Genomic DNA, 24310 nt, shown 5'->3' with positions numbered 1-24310 from the left:
GGTGCTTTTTTTAAAAATAGATTATCCCAGTCTTTCTCTTCTTGATGTCATTATGGTGCATTAAAAAATTAAAATACACCAACAAAATGGATGGAAAACTCAAAAAAATATAATGATTGTGGATGAAAGTTTTTAATCAGCATCCTTTCAGCTTAACATAATTCTTTCTTCTATTAGGCTTACAGTTGCAACACAAGCGGAAAACACTACTTAACTGTGAAAGATCAGGGTAGTGCCATTCCATTACCTTTATTTATATAACTTAAGTCAAGGGGCATTTTAACAAGCATGTGAAACTTTACATGGGAAAGCAAATCATAGAATCAGCATGAGAGGAATGTAATTTGGCACAAAATCAAGCCTACAGTGCAATCAGCTTATTGCAGTGCCACGTCCACAGCAGAGGCTTTTATGGTTCATTTTCCTGCATTTTGGTTGGTGAGCTAGTGTAGCTGACCCAAATAAAATTATGCTAATTACAAATCAGTTAGCATTGGTTAAAATTGACTCTTTTCTTCTTTTTCTCTTTATTTTTGCATAATTGCATGCAGTGCTTAAATGAACAATTGAAAAGAAGAAAGTTTTTTAACAGTAAAATGCAAGGAGGTTGGAATTCATATGTAATGGTGAGAGACTTGTGCATGTTTGCCAAGTTGTCACCATCCATTTTTACAGCTGGAAACATTATTTATTTATTTTTTTTATTTAAAGAAACCATTCCATCGGGAGACATTTTTCCCTGAATAAATCCAGGCAAAAAAAAAAAAAACATTCTTTTTTTGGACTCCTAATTTGATGGCTCCTGTTGAGAGATTATTTTCACAGTAACTCTTCATTTTAATAATCTACTTGGCTCTCTGGACTCATATGTCTGTTGCAAAGCCATATATTTTCAAAATTGTGTAACAAATAATTTATTTCAGCATGTATGCATTACTAACCAATTTGTAAATGAACACATTTGGTTGTGGTGAGTAAATGGCAGGACTTATTCTTTTATCATCTTCACACGTCAGAAAAATAAGTGGAGGAAACCCAGCCAATCCACAATCATACCTTGACATGCAGGCATCGCATAGCTTTCTTGTTTTCTCAAAGGACAGACCTGAGTGCAAATAATTATTTGCATTACGCTTCTTGAAATACACTATTCAGTGACAAAATTAGTTAACATTTTTTCATTTAGAGTATTTCATGATAGCAGCCATCTGCTATATATATCAGCAATTTTCTGTATTTAAAATGTTGAAAGTATTACCAGAAACTGACTTCTACCCTGTTAAAGTTTGGTGGCACAGTTAACAGTAAGAAACTATGACTGTCTATGTGGCCTTTTCTTCAGGCACTCCTTAGGTTGTCCCTAAACTGGCCATTAAGATGTGTGTGTGTGTGTGTGTGTGTATGTATGTATTAAAGAGAGGGTTCTGCAATGGACTGGTCTGTTATTCAGGCTGGTTCCTACCTTCCACCCAGTGCTGCTGGGCCCTGACACTGAATTGCATTAAGCTGGTTTGACAACTTTTTATTATTATATGACTTCCTCATCAAATCTTTAAACACTATTTTGGTGTTGTTGTGAAAACAGAATATTTGTATAAAAATGCCCACTTCTGAAGTTCTTCTAAAAAGAAAATAAAAAATCTATATGCTTACTTTTTGTTTGTGGTTTATAATAATAATAATAAAAAATCATTATTTACATTTATATAGTGCTTATCTTGCTAGTCAAAGCACTTTGCATAGTGAGTGGGGAGCCACTTCAGCCATCACCAATTTGCAGCATCTATCTGGCTGATGCGATGGCAGTCAGTTTGCACCAGTACACTCACCACACATTAGCTATTACGTAATTAAGGGGTGAGGGACAGTTAGCCAATCAGAGGCAGGGGATGATTGGGGGGATAGACCATGGAGAGCAATTTATCCAGGACATCGGGATACACCCAACTCTTTACAAAGTATGCCCAGGTGTTCTTTAATGATCTCAGGACGGCAACATTTTTTACAGAACTGTGCCATCGCTGCACTGGGACAGTGTGATCCAAAAACAGACAACAGAGTAAGCACCTCCTGATGGCTTCTCCAACATCTCTTCGAGCTGCAACCTAAGCTTTTTCTAGATGGCCTCCCATCCAAGTTGTAGATGGGTCCAGACATGCTTAGCTTCAGGTGGATTACCTGTTCTGAAGTGTATATGGTATGGCTGCTGGATAAGATTTGAAGTAATTCAATCACTTACTCAGACTGTTTCCTTCTACTTGCACTGGTGGAGGTGACAGTGGCAACACACAGAGCTGGTCGTCTCACAGTGGCCTCCGTGTACTTCGAGGGATATTAACAGGTCCACTCAGGCCAACCAAGCAGTATAATCTCTCCAGTATATTCTGAGTATTCCCTGAGTCTCCTTCCAGCAGTCCTACCTGGTTAACCTGCTGTGAGAGGTGTCAAGTGTGCATGTTCATCATATAGCCAAACCATCTCAACTAGCTCCTCTCAATTTAGGGTAACAAAATATCCCAATCTGCTGAGTTTCTCACCTTGTCACAGAAACTGGGCCCAGCAACCTTGTATGTAATCTCATTTTGGCTTCTTTTCCTTGCCATTTATTAGTAATTTATTTTAGGTGGAGCTCATGAAGATATTTTTATTAGTGGTTACCTACTTGCTGTTCTGACATTTTTTGCACAGCATGGTGGGGTTACTAACATTGGCGTAAACCAGGATGACAGAGACTTGCAAATCCCTAGGGTTAATTGTGACTTCATGAAAAAAGCTCAGCTTTCTTCCTGAAGAGACTTTGGCAGGATGGCCACTCCTGGGAGCAATGACTACTGCCTGAACAGTTCTGCGTCTGTATCATATGGTTTTGACTGTGATTTGATGATGCCCCAGAGTCAAGAAGATAGCTTTGCAGGAATATCTAGACTGATAGATAGCAATTTTATTGGAATTTTTTAGGAATTTATTTGGATTGTGTTATGATGTGCCTCTATATTTATAATGTAGTTGGCTTCCATCTGATTGTAAGGACAAAAGGGTTCACAGATTATACTGTTACATGTGATTTACTATCCTAAAACAGCAGTTGAACCTCTGAACCTAAGTTATGCATTTTATTGGGTTGATATTGCTGCTGGGTGCAATATTTTTTTTTTACATCTATGCATTCCTTACTTCATTGTGTTGCACATCAAACAAATGAAGAAAATGAAAAACCTAACAACCTCTGTTTAAAAAAATACTTGTTTAAGGATATTGAAATTCATCTCCCTGTGCTGAAATACATTTCCAGTGCTTTTCTTTCTTCCAGTGATTCACTGGTCATTTTTACCTATACCTAGTTGCATTTGAATAAGAATACCTAATAATGTGGTAGAGATCTAGTATTCTTAAAATAAGATTCTTCTACTTTCACCAAGATATAGAGATTGAGTATTCCTAATCCAAAATTGCAGAACCTTTTGAGTGGCAACATGGCATCACACTAGGGGTCACTTTATAAAACTTTACTTGGATTTGACCCTGAAAATATACTTATGCCAAAATGTGAATGATAGGTACAGATTCAAAACACATTTATTCTTTCTAATGTTGTGGTTGTGTCTCGTGTAGCTTTGTGTGTCACAAGCAACTACACATGAGTGACAATCTGGTGGTGGGGAAGAGGAGCTCCCAGAAAGCATCTAGTGCCACAGAGAAACAATCAACAATCAACGATGAAGGGGTGGATGGGAGGTGGAAATGGGTATGGAGGCTACCCTGTGTAGCATCCAGCCCCACTAATAAACGAAATACAGTCAATGAACTTTGTCACCAGTGAAGTGACACAATAACATCTGAGTCCAAATATGCTGCATAGCACTTTTAAAAATTCAGATGACTAGTGTGTTAATAGAATGTCACTACTTATAATTAACAAAAGCAGCTTCATTCTCATTAGGTGCCCTTATTACAATATGAATTCAGGAATTGCTCTAATTATGTTAGGAGAACAAAAACTGCTGCAAATTGCATTTTTATGTTTACATGTTTTATGTATGTACAATCTATATTATACAAAAATGTTAATGACTTCCAGCGCTGCAGGCATGATGGAATGAAGGTTGGCAGAGATATTTCTGACCTGTCGGCCAGTTCTCTGAACAGTGACAGCAAGTAGGCGATACAAAGTGGTGAAAAAACAAAAAAGTTCTTCAGTGCAAATACAGAACATTGACCCTCTTAAAAGGGAACTAAAATAAAGTCTGTACATCTTAATCATTACTCTAGAGGTGTGCCATGTCAATGCACATTATAATAACAGCCAGGTGATATGAATTATAATGTGTGTGAGTGAGTCGTCATTTAGCTGATTTGACTGCAGTTCCATACTTGATCAACGGTGTCCCCAAGATATGTCATTACGCATATGCAAATATTTCACAGTCCGAAAATATTCGAAATCTGAACTACTTCTGGTTCCAGACATTTAAGGTTATAGATACTCAACCTATATTTGTATGATTTTTCCAAAAGTAAATAACCCTAAATTTTTAATAAATGCGTTCTTTGGTAGACTGCAGTGATCCTATTTCTACAACCTACATGTCAAGGAAATTTACAAATCTTTAAACATTATTATTTTATAGATACATATACTTGATGGCTCTTCAGGATCGAAATGAGAAGCTGTTCTACAGGATCCTTACCTCTGATATTGAGCGATTCATGCCCATTGTGTACACTCCAATTGTAGGACTGGCTTGTCAACACTACGGCTTGGTATTTAGAAGACCAAGGTAAGCATGTCCTTGCTAAAGTCATCAAGCTTTATTATGTAACATTCAAAAGCCTTTTGCTGTGTATATATATTGTGACAGATAGGGGGCGCTGTTGTCCCCTTGAACCCTCAGATCAGACGCCAGACACCAGATAAAAGTCCAAATAATGGATTTATTACAATAATAATGTGCACAAGCACCTCAACCACCACTATACTAATAAACAATACAATCCTCAATAAATCACAATCAATAATTCCTCCACACCTCCCAGCAGCTCAGTCACCCTTCCTCCCAACTCGGCTCAACTGATGGGGTTTCCCACAGTCCTTTTATACTTCTTGACCCGGAAGTGTTTCTGTCCCTCAGTCCATATGACTTTATAACACTTCTAGGTTGGGTGAAACTCCTTTTCTTCAGCCTGGAAGTATGTCATTTCCTCTGTCGCTGTGACTAGGACGTACTTCCGGGTTATAGGGAACATACAAGTCCTTGAGCCTTCCTGCAGCATCCTCTGGCGGCCTGTGGCGATGCGGGTTCTGCTTCACGCTCCCATCGGCTGTTAGGAGCCCTGGAACCCAACACCGTCGGTAATGTCACCGATGAGCTAGACAGTGAGGCAATAACAATGAGCAAGGGGATAGTTTAAAAGTGCAAAGTGCTTTTATTAAAAGACAATCAAAACAATCCGTGTTCTAATAAAGTGCAGTAGTGCATTCAATAAATATTTAAATAAATAATCCTTAAAACAGTTGTGAAGTGGAGGTTTAAAATACACAAAAACAACAATCCTTTAACACAAGGTTAAAACGTCAACAGGAAGCAGTCTTTAAAAACAGATGACAATCCCCGGTGCTTCTTCTCTGTTAGCATCAGCGTCTCACCTGCTTCTCCCATGCGGGTTCTGCAACAGGCGAGACGCTCTTAATGCAGCTGACCTTCTCTACACTGTCCTGCTTCAGCTGTTTGGCTCGCCTCACTGACCTCTGGCTCCAGTAGGCTCCTCCAGACAGCGACTTGGGTTCCACAGCGACCAGAGCGCACACGCTGGGGAATACACACCCCAAGCCTTCCGCGGAGAGTCATCCACCTTCCGGTCACTCTTGCCCTTCAGAATACTCTGCGAGAGTGACCACTGCTGCTACTCCTCGGGTGTTGGCCATACACCCAAGTTACCTGTACAGCTGCCCACTAGCCTACACTCGCTCGCTCTCCCGCGAGGGACTTTCTCCTCCTGCTACTTCCTGCCGTCTCCTGCAACCTCCATTTCTTTCCCTTTTACTTCTACTTCTTTTTCTTTTTCTTTCTAACTGGCTCGCGCTTCTCTATATATGCAGAGAGGACATTGCAGCTGCAGCCCATTAGCCACAGGAACGATCACGGATGTGGGCAGTCCCTCACCTGTGCACTTAGGTGAGAAACGCCCACACTGCAGATCGCCCAGCGGCTTGCTTCAGCCACTACGCCCCCTCGCTAAGCCGCGAGCGCGGTGATTATTTATTTAAAACAAAATGGCCTTTGCTGGAAGAGCTGTGGACCCATAACACTACACGGCCCCCACGGTATCCAGCAGGGCTGTGAAGGAAAACTCCATGATGCCCTGCTGGAAAGGTCCATGATGCCCTGCTGGAATTCAGGGCCCCTCCATGTTGCAGGAATGGCTCCATCTGGCGGCTTGGGGGTATTGGCTGGGATAAGCTGCTGGCCATATTCCACAATACTCCCCCCTCAGTGAAGAACCGTGGTTCAAAGCATCCAGCCCCGCGAGGGATGTCTTCCTCCAGGAGGAGTTTCTGGTCTCACCTTGGCAATTCCGTGAAAAGTATTCCCTGGAGAACCTAGGGGGTACATTATAACAGTTTTGCCAAATGTGGCCTGGCCGGCGGCATTCATAACAGTGCCTCTGTCCTCCTGCTATTCTCCCTCTGCGATGCTGGAAACACTCTGGAAAGGTAGGCTCCACCCCTTTTCCCACTGAGGAGGGATCCTCAGCTGCCTCTGTGCTTTCAGCTCCCTTCTCTAATCTATCAGGAGACCCCTGTTTCTTTTTTGGGATCTCCTTTTTAATTTGGGGTTTGTTCACAGTCTGAGTCTCTTTGTGTGTATAAGAGAGCCTCTTTACTGTCTGTACCCCTTTTGCCTTGTAAATAACCGACTCCGCTGTCTTTAGGATCGCTTCGTTCCAGGAGACAGCACTATTCAGCTGCTCCAGCTCAATTGATCCTTCCAACGGATGCTCAGTTATTATACCACAATCTTTTGTAGGGCTCGCAGCTACTTGGCACCCACTATTTATTAAACATGGGCCTGTGTCACTCTGCGTCCCTTTTTCTTGTACGGTACTGGTAATACTCACCTGTACCGCCAAATCAATTAATACGGGAGCCTTCCAGTCAAATCGCCGCAGGTATTCCTCCACCTTTCTCAAGGGCACTTCAGCCGTCGCTCCCAGTTGTCCGATGATCTTCTTGATCGCCAACAGCATCTGGAAAAAGCTACGTACGGGCTTGAGTAACTTCTCGATCTCCCGCACGTCCACAATGTTATTTAATTCAGCCGGAGGTAGGCTCAGGCAATCACTAGCCTTACCTTCCAGCTGGGAGCCAATGAGCATGCCCGCTCCTGCCACATGCTCTGTTGGTCTGCGCACAGGCTTCTGGGAAATGGAGCTCTTTTTTTCAGAGGACCGGGTCGCCGTCTTTGGCTGACTGCAATCCACCTGTATTAATTTGTCGGTGGACTGATAAGTCATTTCCTGGCCCTTCTTACCTTTTCATGGGGTGAGCGGTACTTCACTCACCTCCCCCTTCCCCTTTGGAAAGTCCAATTCCATTTTTTCTTGGGCGAAGCCGAAAGCAGTAGGGCGTGGACCTCCTCCTTCCCCCAGTCCTTTGGGTTGGGTCACGTGTCCCTTTCTGGCACCCGACATGCGGAAGTCCTTCGTTTTGCTCATCTGCCTGAATGAGAGTGTACCACTGTCTTCGGGATTTTCTCCTGCCTCCCACAGAGCATTCAGATGATGTTCTCCGAGGTATGTGCATGGTACAAAATGAGTTATTTTAAAGATCTTATCTATGATATCCCCAGCACATACCTCGTTGTAGTCTTCTTCGTCCGGAGGCCACTCCCGATCTGTGTAGCCATTCTGTAGCTCATCCCGAGTGTCGGCCATGACAAACATGGAACCTCTGCTGGCGTTGTTGCTCTGTTTTGCCTTTTTCTTCCCCATGACGGACTTGGAAAAATGGGGTTGTGACGATTTTTTTGGTTTTTCTGCGTGTGGTGACGCTGTCTTCTTGGGGTATTCTGTCCACAGACATTTTTTCCCAGGTCCTCTGCCAAACCGACGGCCAGAGAATCCTGCCGACTACACCACTGTGACAGATAGGGGGCGCTGTCGTCCCCTTGAACCCTCAGATCAGATGCCAGACACCAGATAAAAGTCAAAATAATGGATTTATTACAATAATAATGTGCACAAGCACCTCCACCACCACTATACTAATAAACAATACAATCCTCAATAAATCACAATCAATAATTCCTCCACACCTCCCAGCAGCTCAGTCACCCTTCGTCCCAACTCGGCTCAACTGCTGGGGTCTCCCACAGTCCTTTTATACTTCTTGACCAGGAAGTGTTTCTGTCCCTCAGTCCATGTGACTTTATAACACTTCTGGATCGGATAGAACTCCTTTTCTTCAGCCCGGAAGTACGTCATTTCCTCTGTCGCTGTGACTAGGACATACTTCTGGGTTATAGGGAAAATACAAGTCCTTGAGCCTCCCTGCAGCATCCTTTGGCGGCCCCCACAGTATCCATCAGGGCTGTGAAGGAAAACTCCAAGGTCCTGCTGGAATTCGGGGCCCCTCCATGTTGCAGGGATGGCTCCATCTGGCGGCTTGGGGGTATTGGCCGGGATAAGCTCCCGGCCATATTCCACAATATATATATATATATATATATATATATTATATATATATATATGTATATGTATGCTGTATATATATGTCTATAAAATACAGTATATATAAATCTAATGCTATACTCTTCATCCTAGTCTTATAATATATTTTGTGGTGCAGTATATTTCAAAACATGATTTGCAGATTGTATTGAAACATTTTTATATATTGTACATATGCACAGTACAAGAAGTACATTGCATCAGATGTAATGAATAGCTTTTTAAGGAAGAAAACATAATAAATTATTTATTTGAAATGGTATGACCTTAAAATATAATCTATAATTTGGAATCTGACAATCCTCTCTTCCAATTTCAATATTATTATTATAGATTATCAAGATTAATCCACACAATAATTAAATAAACATTGCAAATATCCATACATTAGCTGTGCCAAGTAAACAATGTAGACCTTATGTGTTTTATTTGATACATGGGTTGTCTGTTTGGTTTAGTATAATAATTAGCACCCATTTCCTTTGCCTCAAGGTGACATTCTCTTCTCCTTCTCCTAGGAGAATTAAAATTAATACGACCACGTATATTATTTTTAGACCCCTATCTGGTATTTTCATTATCATTTTTTACTCTTCTTCTACATTTTTTGGTCTCTTCTTCTACATGTTTGCTTATTTTTCAATTTGTCCTCCTAACTCTAACAACCATATGGACACAGAGACGCACAGACACACACAGACAGACAGACACTTGTCCTTTTATTAAGGTGGATAGAGGCTGTGCTCGTTTTTTTTTATAAAACAAATATGGAATCATTTTCTTAACATTTTTCATACAGGTTGGCACAGTTGGCCTTAAAGATCCACCTTCCTAGGTTTGAATATTGTACCATGTAGTTGTTCGTATATTTTATTCATTTTTCTTATGTCTGTGTGGCTTTTTCTACCAGTACTCTGGGTTTCCTGTCATATCACAAACATGTTTTCCATAGATTGAATGGAATTAGTTCATTAGTAAAACATGTTTATACATACAAAGAATTTGACTTGGTGGTTGTTTACGTTGTTAAATTAAATACATACAAAGAGCACAAGCATTGTAAGAGCATTTAAAAAGAATGAAGTAAACAATAAGATAATTCTCTCCAATGCTAAAATGATACATTGAAGTCTGAGTTTGTCATTGACTATGATTTCTCCAAACCAAACCTTTATGGTGGATATAAGGATGGATTCAATGACCTCAGGGTAGAGCTGGACTAGCAATGGTTTGGCAATTTAAAATAGTTTAACTGTGTTAGAAAATACATTCTCTAATGAGTTTTTTGTAACTAATTTCCCATTCATGATTCCTTAATTGTTGATTATGTTAGCTCCACTGGCAATGGAGTCAGTGACCACAGTGTAAAACTGGAGTAGTAATGGCTTTGACAATTTCAATTTTTTTTAACTGTCATAGAAAATAGATTTCTCTCTGTTGAGTTTGTTGTAACAATGGAACTGATGTTAACGTCCCTTTTGTAATTCCATTTTTGTTGATTACAAGATGTGTGTATATGTGGGCATTGTGATGAACTGGCTAGACATTCTGAGATTTAAACCTGCTGTGTACCTGACAGTGATGGGATAGGGTCCAGCTTCTGACATGAACCTGAATTTTATTAAAATTGGTTTGTGAATGTTTCATCATTTTAATTTACTTTTTCATATTGTGAGTACATTAAAATAACTCATATTTTAGAATATGTCTTTACATATAATAAACATGTTTCTAGGTATGCTGGTTGTACTTTATATAAACATTTTATGATATATATTTTTGTCCTCAGTAGGCTGTATTTCCCCATTGCTTTCTAACAGCCTCATTCACATAATCAGATTATCATCCATTATTTAAAGTACAGTATACTTTAGGCCCCAACTTGAATTTGTATTCTGCTTAAGTTGGAGCATTTTTCGGAATAACTACATCAATTTCTGATTTCTGTTGTTTGCTGATGCAGTTTTAATGACTAGTAGGACTGTATGTTTGGAGTGAAAAGACATTCAGCCACACTTAGGACCTGAACACATCCATCATTTTACACAATGCTGGTTAAAGTGTTTGGCCAAATGTAGCAACAATACAACATTTAAATAATGCAGGATGGGCTGAGTTCCCATCCTACTGGAAGCCTTGAATTACCAGTCTTGTGTTAGCCAGTATACATTACTGCAGCAAGATGCTTTAAATGGAATTATTTAATGATTTATTGTTGTTTCTTTTAGCAATCTATACCTTTAGGAGTTAAGCACATTAAAAATAATGGATTTGTACTGTATGTTATTTTTTCCATTACTTCATGTTTCCATCTAAAAAATATAGAAATATGTAAACCTAAAACATCAAAGAATGTAAGATATTATGAATATGAATTATTTGGTTGATTATTCTCAATTGGCAAGTCAGAGAGAATATTTTCTGCAGAATCATTTTATAATGGCATTTTAATAATTAGAGGTTTGTGAATATTTCCGAATAATGAGTAGCTGGACTTTTATGCTGTACATTTTTCAGCCAACACTTATGGAAATATTTATAGGAATCTGTTAAAAGCCATTAAATGGTACAGAAAGAGAAAAAGGATTGTCATTTTTTATGGTAATTATTCATGGCTCATACACAGATCCAATTATTTCAATGGATGTAAGATTGCAGATGAAGGAATTATGTCAGTGAAAATGATTTTAACATTTATTGCAGAATATACATTTTTATTACATTTGTGACTAAAACATCCTAGCAGTCATTACCCAAATCACATGTACTGTACTTCAGTAACTTATTTTTATTATCCTTACTAGTATCAAAAAGGCAGTACAGTGACATAGTAGCTAGCACAGTTGTGTTACTGATCAACCCATGGGTTCAAATCCCACAAATGTTATTTGTCCATGAGGGGTTTGTGTGTTCTTGTGTACTTGTATCTGTGTCTGCTTTCCATAGAGCAGTCTGGTGTTCCTCTGTAGTGTTTAATGCTAACCACGGGTTGAAAACTGTCCCCTGTTGGTGTGTGTGAGTGGGCCCTGTGATGTCCTTGACAGTTCCTGTCTTGTGTCCAGTGTTGTTGGGGTAGCCTCCAGCTGCAAACTACTCTTAATTAGATAAAAATTGTTGAGAAAGTTATGCTATTACGATATATTTTTAACATGATCAGGTGGTTCTAGGAAACCCACGAAGCAAACACACTTCGATCAAAGTCAGACTTTTTTATATTAAATAGAGGCCAGAAATAAAAGTAGGTAGATTTGTCAGCTTGAGTTCAGGAGGGAGAGTGTGAAGACTAAATGGCAGGAACTTCATATGAACTTCGTATGAGTCCAACAGGACAACATCAGATGCCGTAGTCCTGCCAAATGATTTACCTCAGTACTATGTTTGTCATTACCATCCATTTGTGAAGAAGGCTGTAAAAGAGGACACAAACACAAATAAAGCACAACCTATAATTAGATGAGTGTAACAGCATATAATTAGATGAGCAATAAACAAAGAGGCGGCATGGTGGCGCAGTGGGTAGCGCTGCTGCCTCGCATTTAGGAGACCTGGGTTACCTTCCTGGGTCCTCCCTGCGTAGAGTTTGCATGTTCTCCCTGTGTCTGCGTGGGTTTCCTCCAGGCGCTCTGGTTTCCTCCCACAGTCCAAAGACATGCAGGTTAGGTGGATTGGTGATTCTGAATTGGCCCTAGTGTGTGCTTGGTGTGTGGGTGTGTTTGTGTGTGTCCTGCGGTGGGTTGGCACCCTGCCCGGGATTGGTTCCTGCCTTGTGCCCTGTGTTGGCTGGGATTGGCTCCAGCAGAACCCTGTGTTCGGATTCAGCAGGTTGGAAAATGGATGGATAAACACAGAAAAATTCAGATTATTTTTTTCAGACCGGAGTGTTCAGTTGAGTAATCAATTCAACTGAAACAAGATGGCCGATTTTCGGGTTATAAGTTCAAGTGGCAGGAGGGGGAGGGTTCAGGTGAACAGACATTGAAGTGACATCAGAGATGGAGTGGCTGTCAATCTTCTGTTCTGCAGAGGGAGAAGAAGAGAAGGCATTAGTACACAGTGACAGCTCCTGGTCCATCGGGTAATTACCATCACTAAAGCCCTTAAGCTGTCTCCCATGCTTGTGCACGTGACATGGCTAATCGAAGTATATTGGGAAGTTAAACAAAATATCAAAAAGTAAAGAGATACCTTTACATTAAGGTGACATTTTTAAAATTAAAGTTAAATATACACTGATTTGTTATACTATATGACACTGCACCTGAACTCTAAAGTCAGATTTTAACTTCAGTGTAAAATCTTGTTAAAAATTACTGCCATTTACAAAATTCCTAAATTTTTCTTCTAGAATGCATTTTTTTGTGATCTATGCATGTAGAGTTTAAAAGGGGTAGCAAAAATTTGTGAATAAAATGATTGTATACAAAATTTTGAGATATTTGTAGTTTATTTTTGATGTCATGATTGCGACAATGCTTTCTATAGCTTCGGTATAATAAATTGGCAGTTACCAATTTAACTGTTGCTCAGTATTCAGTATATTGACTGAATATGTTGTCTAAGGAAAAGTAATCTCTGAAAGAGGAGCACTAGAATCATCAGATTGGCCAGCCCAGCACTGACTCAGCTGTGGAATGGCAGCTTGATGACCGAGGTCTCCAGGACTCTGAACAAATCAGAATCCAATTATGTGATATAACCAATCTTGCATTTTGCTCTGTTCTTGTATTATTACTGTTGTACTATTGCACTGAGGATTACTTTTGTTCTGTTCTGTGTATTGTATTGTATTGTATTTACCCCATTTTTTGACACACACTACACACCCAAACTACCAGGAAAAGGGTTTCTCTCTGAATTGCCTTTCCGAAGATTTCTTCCATTTTTTCCCTATAATGTTTTTTTTTGGGAATTTTATCTTGTCTTCTTAGAGAGTCAAGGATGGGAGGCTGTCAAAAAATAGGGCCTATTGCGGCACTCCTTGTGTGATTTTGGGCAATACAAAAATAAATTGTATTATATTGTATAAGTTGCTAATGATTGCAATCAACACCTTACCATTAGCCAGCTGAACCCATTAATTTAAGTTAATGTCAAAAATGGGACCAAAATACTTATCTTTAGAGACTGTGGTGTGACAGACTGAGATTGATTAATCTAAGTTTTGAGAAAAAACATGTAAGAGTCAACAGAAACATAAGCCAAAAAGTCAGTACATAAGGCACTCGATAGCTAGTTACGTGATCATTGGCACTTGCCCCAGTTAATGCAGGAACAGGTTCTACCAAAAGGCTGTAAGGTTACTGAACAGTAAGTGATAATAACAAATACTGCAACACAAAATACACAGTGTATGTATGTACATAGATTTATTTATTATATGCATATATAAGGGACTTTTTGACTCTACTTATTAAAAATTTCAAAAACATATTACATCACTTTTCTACATAGTCACATTTGTTTGCGATACACTTTTCCCAGCGTCGTACCAAATTTTTAATGCCAAATTACTACTCCTCCCGCCTTCACCATTTCTAACAAAAATGTAAAAATGCGGGAAACTTTTTGAACGTCCCTCGTATTTATTTATATGTTTACTTACAGTATATATAGTACTGTAGATAGTTCACAAAAATATTTGTCTTAGACAGTGATTTTATGTTATCTAAATTAGTGTGTTAGCAGAAAAGGTATATTTTTAGAATTTCAAACATTCCCTTTTTTCAAAAAGTGAAGCAATACAATATTTGATATTTAAAAATGTTTAGTTCATTTTCTTTTTTGTAATTCTTGTGTATGTTTGAGGGAATGTTTTGTTTTTAGTTATAATATTTGGTATCACTTTAGATTAAGTGTCTTTAATACACTCTACTTACCATGTAATTATCTATATATTTACAGAATAACTAGGTATTATTACCTTGCACTTACTGTGTAATACATCGTAATACTATAATTAAGGACTTAATTGTAATTGTTATTCTACAATTTTTATACATACATATGCAAATGTGATATATGATGATGCCACATAAAGAGCCACTCATGCATCATGTGCCTATGTTTTTGTCTCGTGACTCCTTTATTTATTTTAGGCTATGGTTTAAAAAGAGTTTAGACATGCTGCACAAACTCTGTGCTTCCTTGTATTATTTTGTGAGAAAATGTTGAACAGGGCGGCACAGTGGCGCAGTGGTAGCGCTGCTGCCTCGCAGTTAGGAGACCCGGGTTCACTTCCTGGGTCCTCCCTGCGTGGAGTTTGCATGTTCTCCCTGTATTTGCGTGGGTTTCCTCTGGGCGCTCGGGTTTCCTCCCACAGTCCAAAGACATGCAGGTTAGGTGGACTGGCGATTCTAAATTGCGGGTTGAACAATGGATGGATGGATGTCTATTGAATAGGGTATAAATATAAAGATATAAAATATCACTAATGAATTACAGAATCTGGCATGAAAATTTTTTCTAAAAAAGATGCTCCAGTGAGTGCAGATTTGTAAAATGACACAGCAGGCTCTTCGGAAGTCATTTAGATGTTCAATTATCTGGATGTGTAAAAACAATTGAAATAAATATCCTGCTTTTTTAGATTATGTGCCCCATAACCTTCTCACTGACTTTGATTTACTCTTTGATTTTCTTAAAGTACTAGGGGGTTTTGCCCCCTGCTCACTTTGCTCGCCAACCCCTGGACCTGTGCTATGTGCTGGCCTATTTGCGTTTCTGCCGCTCGTGTATGGGGATGCGGATGTACAATTTAAACAATGTGATAGATGGCCAGGAACCCAGCCCTGCCGGGATGCCTGGAGGAAGGAGGAACCGGGAGAGCGGCGCTTCTTTTCCCAGGGCACTCGACCAGTCCTTGCTCCCTGGGGGACAGCACTTCCGGGACATCAGGAAGTGCTGACAGACCAGGAATGGTGTATACCTGGAGTGCTTCCAGGTGCAAGGGCAGCACTTCCGCCACACTGGGGAGTGCTGCCGGAAGTACATCACCAGGCGCCTGGAGCATATCCGGGGCAAGATAAAAGGGGCTACCTCACTCCAATTAGGAAGCCAGAGTTGGGTGGAAGAAGGACGGAGCTTGCATGGCAGGAGTGGAGGCGGCCAAAAGAACCAAGGACTGTGCCCTGTAAATAATTATAAGTATAATAGTGGTTGCTAAATAAACGTGTGTGTGTTGGACACTGCGTTGTCGTGTCTGTCTGTGGCCAGGCTAGCTTTTACAACAGATTTTTATTTTCATGGGAATTTTTACATATGCATAATAGAAATAACTATATTACATTACAGCGAGTAATTAACCATATTAAAAAATAGCAAAATATAATAATTTGAAAGTCATGTAATATGATTTCATTCTGTTTGGCTTTGAAATTAACACGCAAATACCTTTTAAACTTACACTTTTACTGTAAAACTTCAGTAAAAACAATTTTTTGAAGTAAATTTTTGTCAATATCGCAATGAATTTTGATTCTGTGTTTGGACTATTCATTGTGACAACACAATGTATAACAGCCTGTGATTGCATTTTGTTTCTTTCTCTCTCTATTAAATTAAATGACTTTTGTGAATTCTTGGCTCTGAGATTTGTTAATTGTCTTTGCAAAAGCTATTCTAACAGGAAACTGTTAATGTTTTAGATAGATAGATAGATAGATAGATAGATAGATAGATAGATAGATAGATAGATAGATAGATAGATAGATAGATAGATAGATAGATAGATAGATAGATAGATAGATAGATAGATAGATACTTTATTAATCCCAATGGGAAATCCACAAATACAAATGGCATATCAAGATCTCCTTTGTTGTCTAATGTTATCCCCTGAAGATGTACTACATTACCTTTCTTTGATACATCCTTCTTTCTACAGTAATTCTTGCGGTGGAAGACTGGACAGTGTTAACAGTTGTAGATATTCTTCAGGATATTGTAAGTTGATGTTTGCATCTTCCACACGATCACCACCAACTGTTTCGGCATAGTCTATTCATACGCATTTAACAAATTTGCCATGTAACCGATCAACATTTTTGGTGATAATTTGTTTGATTTCTCGGTGCTAGGATTGCCCATGTACTCATTTTTTCTGTTGATAACTCTTCGTGGTGAAGTTCTTCAATAAGATTTGGACATAATACGTCTTCTTTAATTGGGAACTTAAAGTGAGGAAAACATTAAAATTTATAAGAGCTGAGAGAGCAGGGACTGTGTCTGTCAAAAGCATTCACACGAATGAGAGGTGAGAGTACTGTGTGCATGGTTGAATATGGCTGAGAGGTGGGTGTGACTTGAAAAAATCTCATGGCCAAAGTCTTGTCTCGTGGGACTTGAAAAAATCTCTTGAAAAAATTCTTTGCTCGTCCCAGGATTTTTTTATATAATGGAGAGATTTAATTTGTAATTTCTTAAAGCATTTAATATGTAATTCAGCAAGATAAAAGATAACATTGAACTATATATTTAAAAACTGGCAATAAGCAGTAATATAATTTATTCCCAAACTCCCCCCAGTCCTGACTTCTATCCCAATGGAAGTAAAACAAAGAGAAGAAGGCTTCTTAATATGATGAATTAGTCTGGCAAGATGTTGTGTTGTCATGAATGATATTCTAGCAGGTTATGGGAAACTGAAAACAATTTTGGCCTCAGCCGCCTTCCACACCAAATTGCCTTATTCATAAAGTAATTCACAGGGAGAAACTGTGTACGGACATAAAGGCCAAAAAACAAAAAGGAAGCCTCAGCAGCGCAAACATTCTGCTGTGGTATCGATTCTGTCAGCATGTCTTCCATTCTTCTCACTGCATGTTTGTGTAAATAAGTGTTTATTGCTGGATTCTGGGCTCTTAATACTGTATAATTATTTTATGTTTCTGAAATGTTTAATCTGGAACATAAGCATCATTTTTGGCTTCTGAATACTAGATGCATGAAATTAAACTAAAAAAGAAAATGTACAGTATTTGCATTACTTATTTATGAATCAGAGCATTTCAACAGCACAAAAATCTGACTTTTAACAAATAAGTCATAATATACGCTAGATTATAAAAGATTTCACAAGAATACAATAGAACAAATTAAGTCATGTGCTTCATTGTCAGTCTTACAACAGCTCTCTCATATGGAATAAACTGGGATATAATTTATTCTGCAGTTTATACTTATAATCTTCTATGAACGGATGCAATTGTAAAAGATATTGAGGATAATACGAAGATTGCTAGAAACAGAATGTAATGAAAAAAAGAGATATATAAGAACATAAGAAAACTGACAAATGAGAGGAGACCATTCAGTCCATTAAGCCCATTTGTTTAGCTAATGGCTAAGCTGTTAGAGTATGTCAATTCAGATTCTTCTTAAAGGTTGTCAAGGTTTCTGTCTCAACTATGTGTCTCAGTAGTTTGTTCCAGAGTCCCACAACTGTTTTTGTAAAGAAGTGCTTCCTGGCTCCAGTCTTAAATGTACAGTACTTCCCCTTAATTTCTACTGATGTTCTCTAGTACGTGATTCACCCTTAAGCTGAAAGAAAGTTCCTGGATTTACTTTATTAATCCTTTTGAGATCCTTTTGGATCTATTCTGCTTGAGACTAAACAGGTTTAATTCTCTGAGTCTGTCAAAGTATGACATGTCCTTAAGTCCTGAGGTGCACTTGGTTGCTCTCCTCTTCACAGCTTCAGGTGCTGCTATGTCTTTCTTGTACTGTGATGACTAGAACTACACACAATACTCCAGATGCAGTCTTATGAGTTTGAGCATAACATTCCATGACTTAAATTCAACAGTTTTTCTGATTATTGTATTTGTCTTTGTAATTGCTTCTGTGCATTGCTTAGTTGATGAAAATGTTGTGTCAACATAAACCCCTAAATCCTTTTCAGTGGTTGCTTCCTGTACAGAAGTGTCTCTCATCTTGTATTTATAATTGATATTCCTTTTGCCCACATGTAGCACTTTGCACTTTTCTACATGTACACTGCATTTTCCAGATGTTCTACCAGCTCTGAAGGTTGTCCAGGTCTTTTTAAATACACCTCACCATGGTATCCCTGAGTAAAGGAAAAACCAGAGAAGAAGAATCTTTTATAGGTGCATGCAATAGCGTAATCCAGTACAGTAATCCCTCACTATATCACGTTTCGACTTTCGCGGCTTCACTCTATCGCGGATTTTATATGTAAGCATATTTAAATATATATCGCGGATTTTTCGCTGGTTCATGGGTTTCAGTGGACAATGGGTCTTTTAATTTCTGGTACATGCTTCCTCAGTTGGTTTGCCCAGCTGATTTCATACAAGGGACGCTATTAGCAGATGGCTGAGAAGCTACCCAATCAGAGCAAGTATTACGTATTAAATAAAACTCCTCAAATATATTGTGAGCACGGGGGCTGTTTGCACCCCTGGAGGATACAGACGCTCCTCAAAAAACGCTGAAAGACTACCTTCACATTGCTTCCTTCCTTGCTGGGCTTACTTGTGGTTACTTTGTTGAGCGATATGCTTCCCGCACGGTGCTTCACATACTTAAAAGCTCAAACAGCACTTATTGATTTTTGATTGTTTGCTTTTCTCTCTCTCTCTCTCTTGCTCTGACATTCTCTGCTCCTGACGGAGGGGGTGTGAGCAGGGGGGCTGTTCGCACCCCTAGAGGATATGGACGCTCGTCTAAAAAATGCTGAAAGACTACCTTCACATTGCTTCCTTCCTTGCTGGGCTTACTTGTGGTTACTTTGTTGAGCGATATGCTTCCCGCACGGTGCTTCACATACTTAAAAGCTCAAACAGCACTTATTGATTTTTGATTGTTTGCTTTTCTCTCTCTCTCTCTCTTGCTCTGACATTCTCTGCTCCTGACGGAGGGGGTGTGAGCAGGGGGGCTGTTCGCACCCCTAGAGGATATGGACGCTCGTCTAAAAAATGCTGAAAGACTACCTTCACATTGCTCCCTTCCTTACAGCTGCTTTGTCAAGCGACACGCTTCCCACATGGTGCTTCGCATACTTAAAAGCCCAAAAAGCACCTATTGATTTCTGATTGTTTGCTTTTCTCTCTCTCTCTCTCTCTGACATTCTCTGCTCCTGACGCGCACTCCTTTGAAGAGGAAGATATGTTTGCATTCTTTTAATTGTGAGACAGAACTGTCATCTCTGTCTTGTCATGGAGCACGTTTAAACTTTTGAAAAAGAGACAAATGTTTGTTTGCAGTGTTTGAATAAAGTTCCTGTCTCTCTACAACCTCCTGTGTTTCTGTGCAAATCTGTGACCCAAGCATGCCAATATAAAAATAACCATATAAACATACGGTTTCTACTTCGCGGATTTTCACCTTTCACGGGGGGTTCTGGAACGCAACCCCCGTGATTGAGGAGGGATCACTGTATACCATTAAAGGCATACATTTGTTCTGTCTATGTAACTAAAAGGTATACATTTGCACTTTTGTGATTATATTTGAAAAAAAAGCACTTTCAAACCCACAGGGTTGTGGTGGGGGGAGGGGTGGGGTCTATCCTAGCACACAAGGCCCAAGACATGAAACAGACGTAGACAGGCCTTTAGTCTGGTACAGGGCCCACTCATGCATACAGTATATCCCCACAGGGCCAATCTGGAGTTGCAAATTAAAGTAAAGTGCACCTATTCGAGAATATGGGAGGAAACCAGAGTACCTGTAGAAAGCCCACATATACATGAAATTGAAAGTGACAGTGACGGACAGGATTTGAGTTCATACCTGTCTGTTAAAGTTACATTTTTGAAACACCATTTTTTGCAGTTTGCCTGTAAATTTGCTTTGCTAATTGAAGCATTATTTGTAAATAAAAAAAATCTCCCAAGCAGTCAATGAAGCATGAGAAAAATGTGAAAGACAAGCCTGAAAACTTACCAAATACATCCACTCTGAGGCCAAGAACAATCTTGAGCATTGATTTACTCCTTGAGATGGAACAAACACTAGCAAAGTGTCTATCCATATTGTTTTCTAGAGCAGGTGATTTATTTTTGTCAGTCTCTAATATTTTTATTGACGTCCAGTTGTCTGTTTCCCTTCATTCCTCTAAATGTATGTGACTTCTATCATGGGTGTGATTACTGGCAGTTAGCCTCAGTTTACTGCAGTTGCAATAGTATTGTGATAACAATTTGATTGTTTAGAGTGTGATTTTGTTTACAGTAAAATTTAAACTTTTCAAAGAAGTTTGGCATACAAGCATTTATTTCATATTACTGATACGTCTGACTATGAAGATGATGAGAAATTTTACCTTGTTGATGAAGCTTATCCTCAGAGGTCTCTGCAGGAATACTCTGGGAAACTCTGAAGGCTTTCTTAAGAGGACAGATTATCTCATATCTTTCCCACAAAAATAAATGGGAAATCACAAAGGTATCAGAGCTAATCAGTGAAATTACCAGAATAGATCAAGAACACACCAGGTGTCCAATGAAGCACTTCATAGGAAAAGCAGGCTGTGCATACAGAACTCAACCTCTTGACAACTAAAGAAACAGAACAATTCATTTTTAAATCAAGACATCATTACTATGAACATGGAGAGAAAGCTAATACGATCTTAGCTCAAATTCACAAGCAAGTTGATGAAACTTATCATTATAAGCCAGAACACTTGGATGATGAGCCTCAGTGGGTTTAAGACTAGAGAAACATAGAGATACAAAACTGGAAAGACACTGTGTGTCGACCCAGGTTGACTCCACACTACTTGGCAGCACTTGAACCCGGATCTGTCGATAACATAACCGAGGAACAGCCAGGCACATGAGAACAGCTTAATTTCCAAAACAAAGTGCAAAGCTCCTGCAGTGCTTCTTCGTAAACATATAAATAATCTAATAGAAAGCAGGTGAAAATCGTGGAGGTTAAAATGTCATATAAATAACAATAAACAAATCCATTAATATTAGGTTAAAATCCAGGCAGAATCTCCCGATAAGCTGAAAGGGTGCAATCATCCTTTTATTCTGGGTTCGGGTTCCCACCGGCAGTCCCTTGGTGTCTGCAGGACAGTAACCTGAACCCCACTCACGTCAGCATAATGGGGCCACTTCTATTCCCCTGTGTAACTCAATGGGAGCTTCTCTTCCTCAGCCCAAACCTGAAGCACAGGCCTGCCGTTTCCCAGGGGCATATTCCTAACCACCTGCCTCCTTTCCTCACAGTACGGACTCTCCTGGTCCTTCTTGTACTTTTTTTCTCCTGGCTCTCCACTCGGACTCCCTTTTCTACCTGAGAGTGCAGGTGCTCCTCATAATGAGACCCGGAGAGTCAATGGGGAACAGCTGAGTTGACTGCGTGGGCACGCAACAGACAATCAAATCACTACCCCCACTGAACTCCCTGAGACCATACAGCGAAGTGGCACTCTCTCAAGCCTAGTCTAGCCACGCTGCTTACAGTTCATTTATTTCTTTAAAATAGCACAATCGCCACAGATATCACCATACCACACAGGGATTAAAAGTTATAGTCTATAGCTATATGGTGAGGCTCATGACAAGTGGTGATATAATGAAAATGTCAAATGATGCCCACCAAGGAGTAATGCCATTGTTGCAGAGATTGGGACTTAGATCCTCTTCAGATGGGATTAGTTTTACACCACCAAGTAGTGGTGGGGTAAGGTAATTCTTACTGGAGGACATCTGTAACTTTAGTCCTGTTTGAATTGCTCATCAGTTATTTTTTACAGACTACACATTCATGTCTCAGTAAAGATTTTACTGTACCTTCTATAAAAAAGTCAGTAAAAAAAAACTACCCCAGGTAAAACTGGCACTGCTAAAATCAGCATGTCAGTAAAGCTCCATTTCAGATATTCAAATGGAACAAAAATTACATAGGTCCTCCAGTAGTAATTACTTTATCATACTTCCTGGTGCAAAACAAAATCTTCCAAATAGGGCTTTACTCTACCTACTCTGGAAAACAACTTGAGGCATATTTGACGAGGAGCCAGCATTGTCACGCTGCCATTTATGGTATGTTGCAACTTTCATCATTCATAGACATTTTATTACTTTCCAAAATTATACTGGAAGAAGTGAACCAGCCTTAAAGGACTAAATATATAACTTTCATTATATTAAGATTTTCCTTGATGCCTTACAGCATTCAATTGAGTGTTTTTATTATTACAAGCAATAGCTTTTAAGATTATCAAAAAGGGGTTAATAGAAATTATAGACATTCTATTCTTCATTTTATTATTGCATCCCAAATGCATTTTAGCCAAAAATGCAGTGCTGAACCAAATGGCTACAGACACGTGGTTTACTTCTGTAGTGTTTCCTTTGTGTTTCATAGTTTTTTTGACTGTACTAGTTTCACCATGACCATTCCCTATGTATTCTTCCCCTGGGAAAGCTAATGCCTAGAATCTGTGATAATAATAATTTATTTCCAACATCCCAAACACATCTTAGAAGTTGGAGAGGAGGTAATTAATTGAATTAATTTAATTTCGCCTTGGGGAAAAATAAAGTATAATCTATCAGTATTTTTTAAAGCTTTTGTTTCATAGTTCATAGACTTTTTTAACATATTTGTAAATTATACCTCATTTAACAACTCAAGTTTTTGGATCAAGATAATGTGTGCCACTATTGTGAAAAATAACCTCATCTTCAAAAATGCCAAACTTATTTTTTAATTTGATTTTTTAGATATATATGGTCTAGAGACTGTTTCTGCCAAAAGCAATTTAAGTAAATTTCAAAGCTCTTTTAATAAATCTCAGTGCAAATGACTGTGTGATTAAGGGCAATCAACAAGCTGCAGTGCAAAGATAATAAAACAAAGCCAAACTGTTTATAATATGGAATAATAAGTCAGTTTCATTAAACATAGATAATCAGAAGATGACCTGATACGACATCTGTTTTTGAAAGTAATTTGTTGAAGTCCAAGATTTCACTTTAAAGTTTCATGTAATTTCTCTGAACAAGGAATAAAACTTAGATATTTTTTTGTTAGCAAACATTTAGAAAGTCTCAAAATGTAATATATGTCTGAAATAATGAACATTTTAGCTTATCTCACTAGAGTGGTACTTGTCAAGGGGTGAGATATAGCGGGCAGCAGGGTAACAATCAGTTCTTAAAAGTGAGGTGTTGGAAGAAGGAAAAATGGGCAGGCATACAGATCTGAGTGACTTTGAAAAGGGCCCACATGTGATGACTAAACGACTGGGTCAAAGAATCTCCAAAGTGGCAGATCTTGTGGGGTGTTCCCAGTATGCAGTGCTTAGTACCAACCAAATGTGGTTCAAAGAAGGACAACCAGTAAACTGGTTAGAAGGTTATGAATTCCCAAGGTTCATTGACGTGTGGGGAGAGCAAAGGCTGACCCATCTGATATGATCCCACTGAAAAGCTACTATAGCACAAAAGGCTGAAAAAATGTAATGCTGGCCTTGAAAGAAAGATGTCATAACACATAGTGCATCACAGCTACTGTATCTATATGTGGAGATGAGTAGCCACAGACCAATCAGAGTGCCTATGCTGACTCATTCACCCACTGAAAGTGCCTACAATGGGTA

General features: G+C 39.0%; 1 protein-coding gene across 2 annotated transcripts in view; it reads left to right on the top strand.

The window, feature by feature from the left end:
• me1 (malic enzyme 1, NADP(+)-dependent, cytosolic) overlaps nucleotides 1-24310 on the top strand; it is a 658106-nt gene that overhangs the window by 310405 nt on the left and 323391 nt on the right. For both annotated transcript variants that reach the window (XM_028797856.2, XM_028797857.2), the window contains exon 3: nucleotides 4629-4778. In XM_028797856.2, the coding sequence (XP_028653689.2) occupies nucleotides 4629-4778 (150 nt within the window). The remainder of the gene's footprint in view (nucleotides 1-4628; nucleotides 4779-24310) is intronic.

Source organism: Erpetoichthys calabaricus, chromosome 3 (assembly GCF_900747795.2).
Source record: "Erpetoichthys calabaricus chromosome 3, fErpCal1.3, whole genome shotgun sequence".
NCBI lineage: Eukaryota > Metazoa > Chordata > Cladistia > Polypteriformes > Polypteridae > Erpetoichthys > Erpetoichthys calabaricus.
The sequence above is the reverse complement of the archived record's forward strand: the minus strand, read 5'-3'. Positions and strand labels throughout refer to the sequence as shown.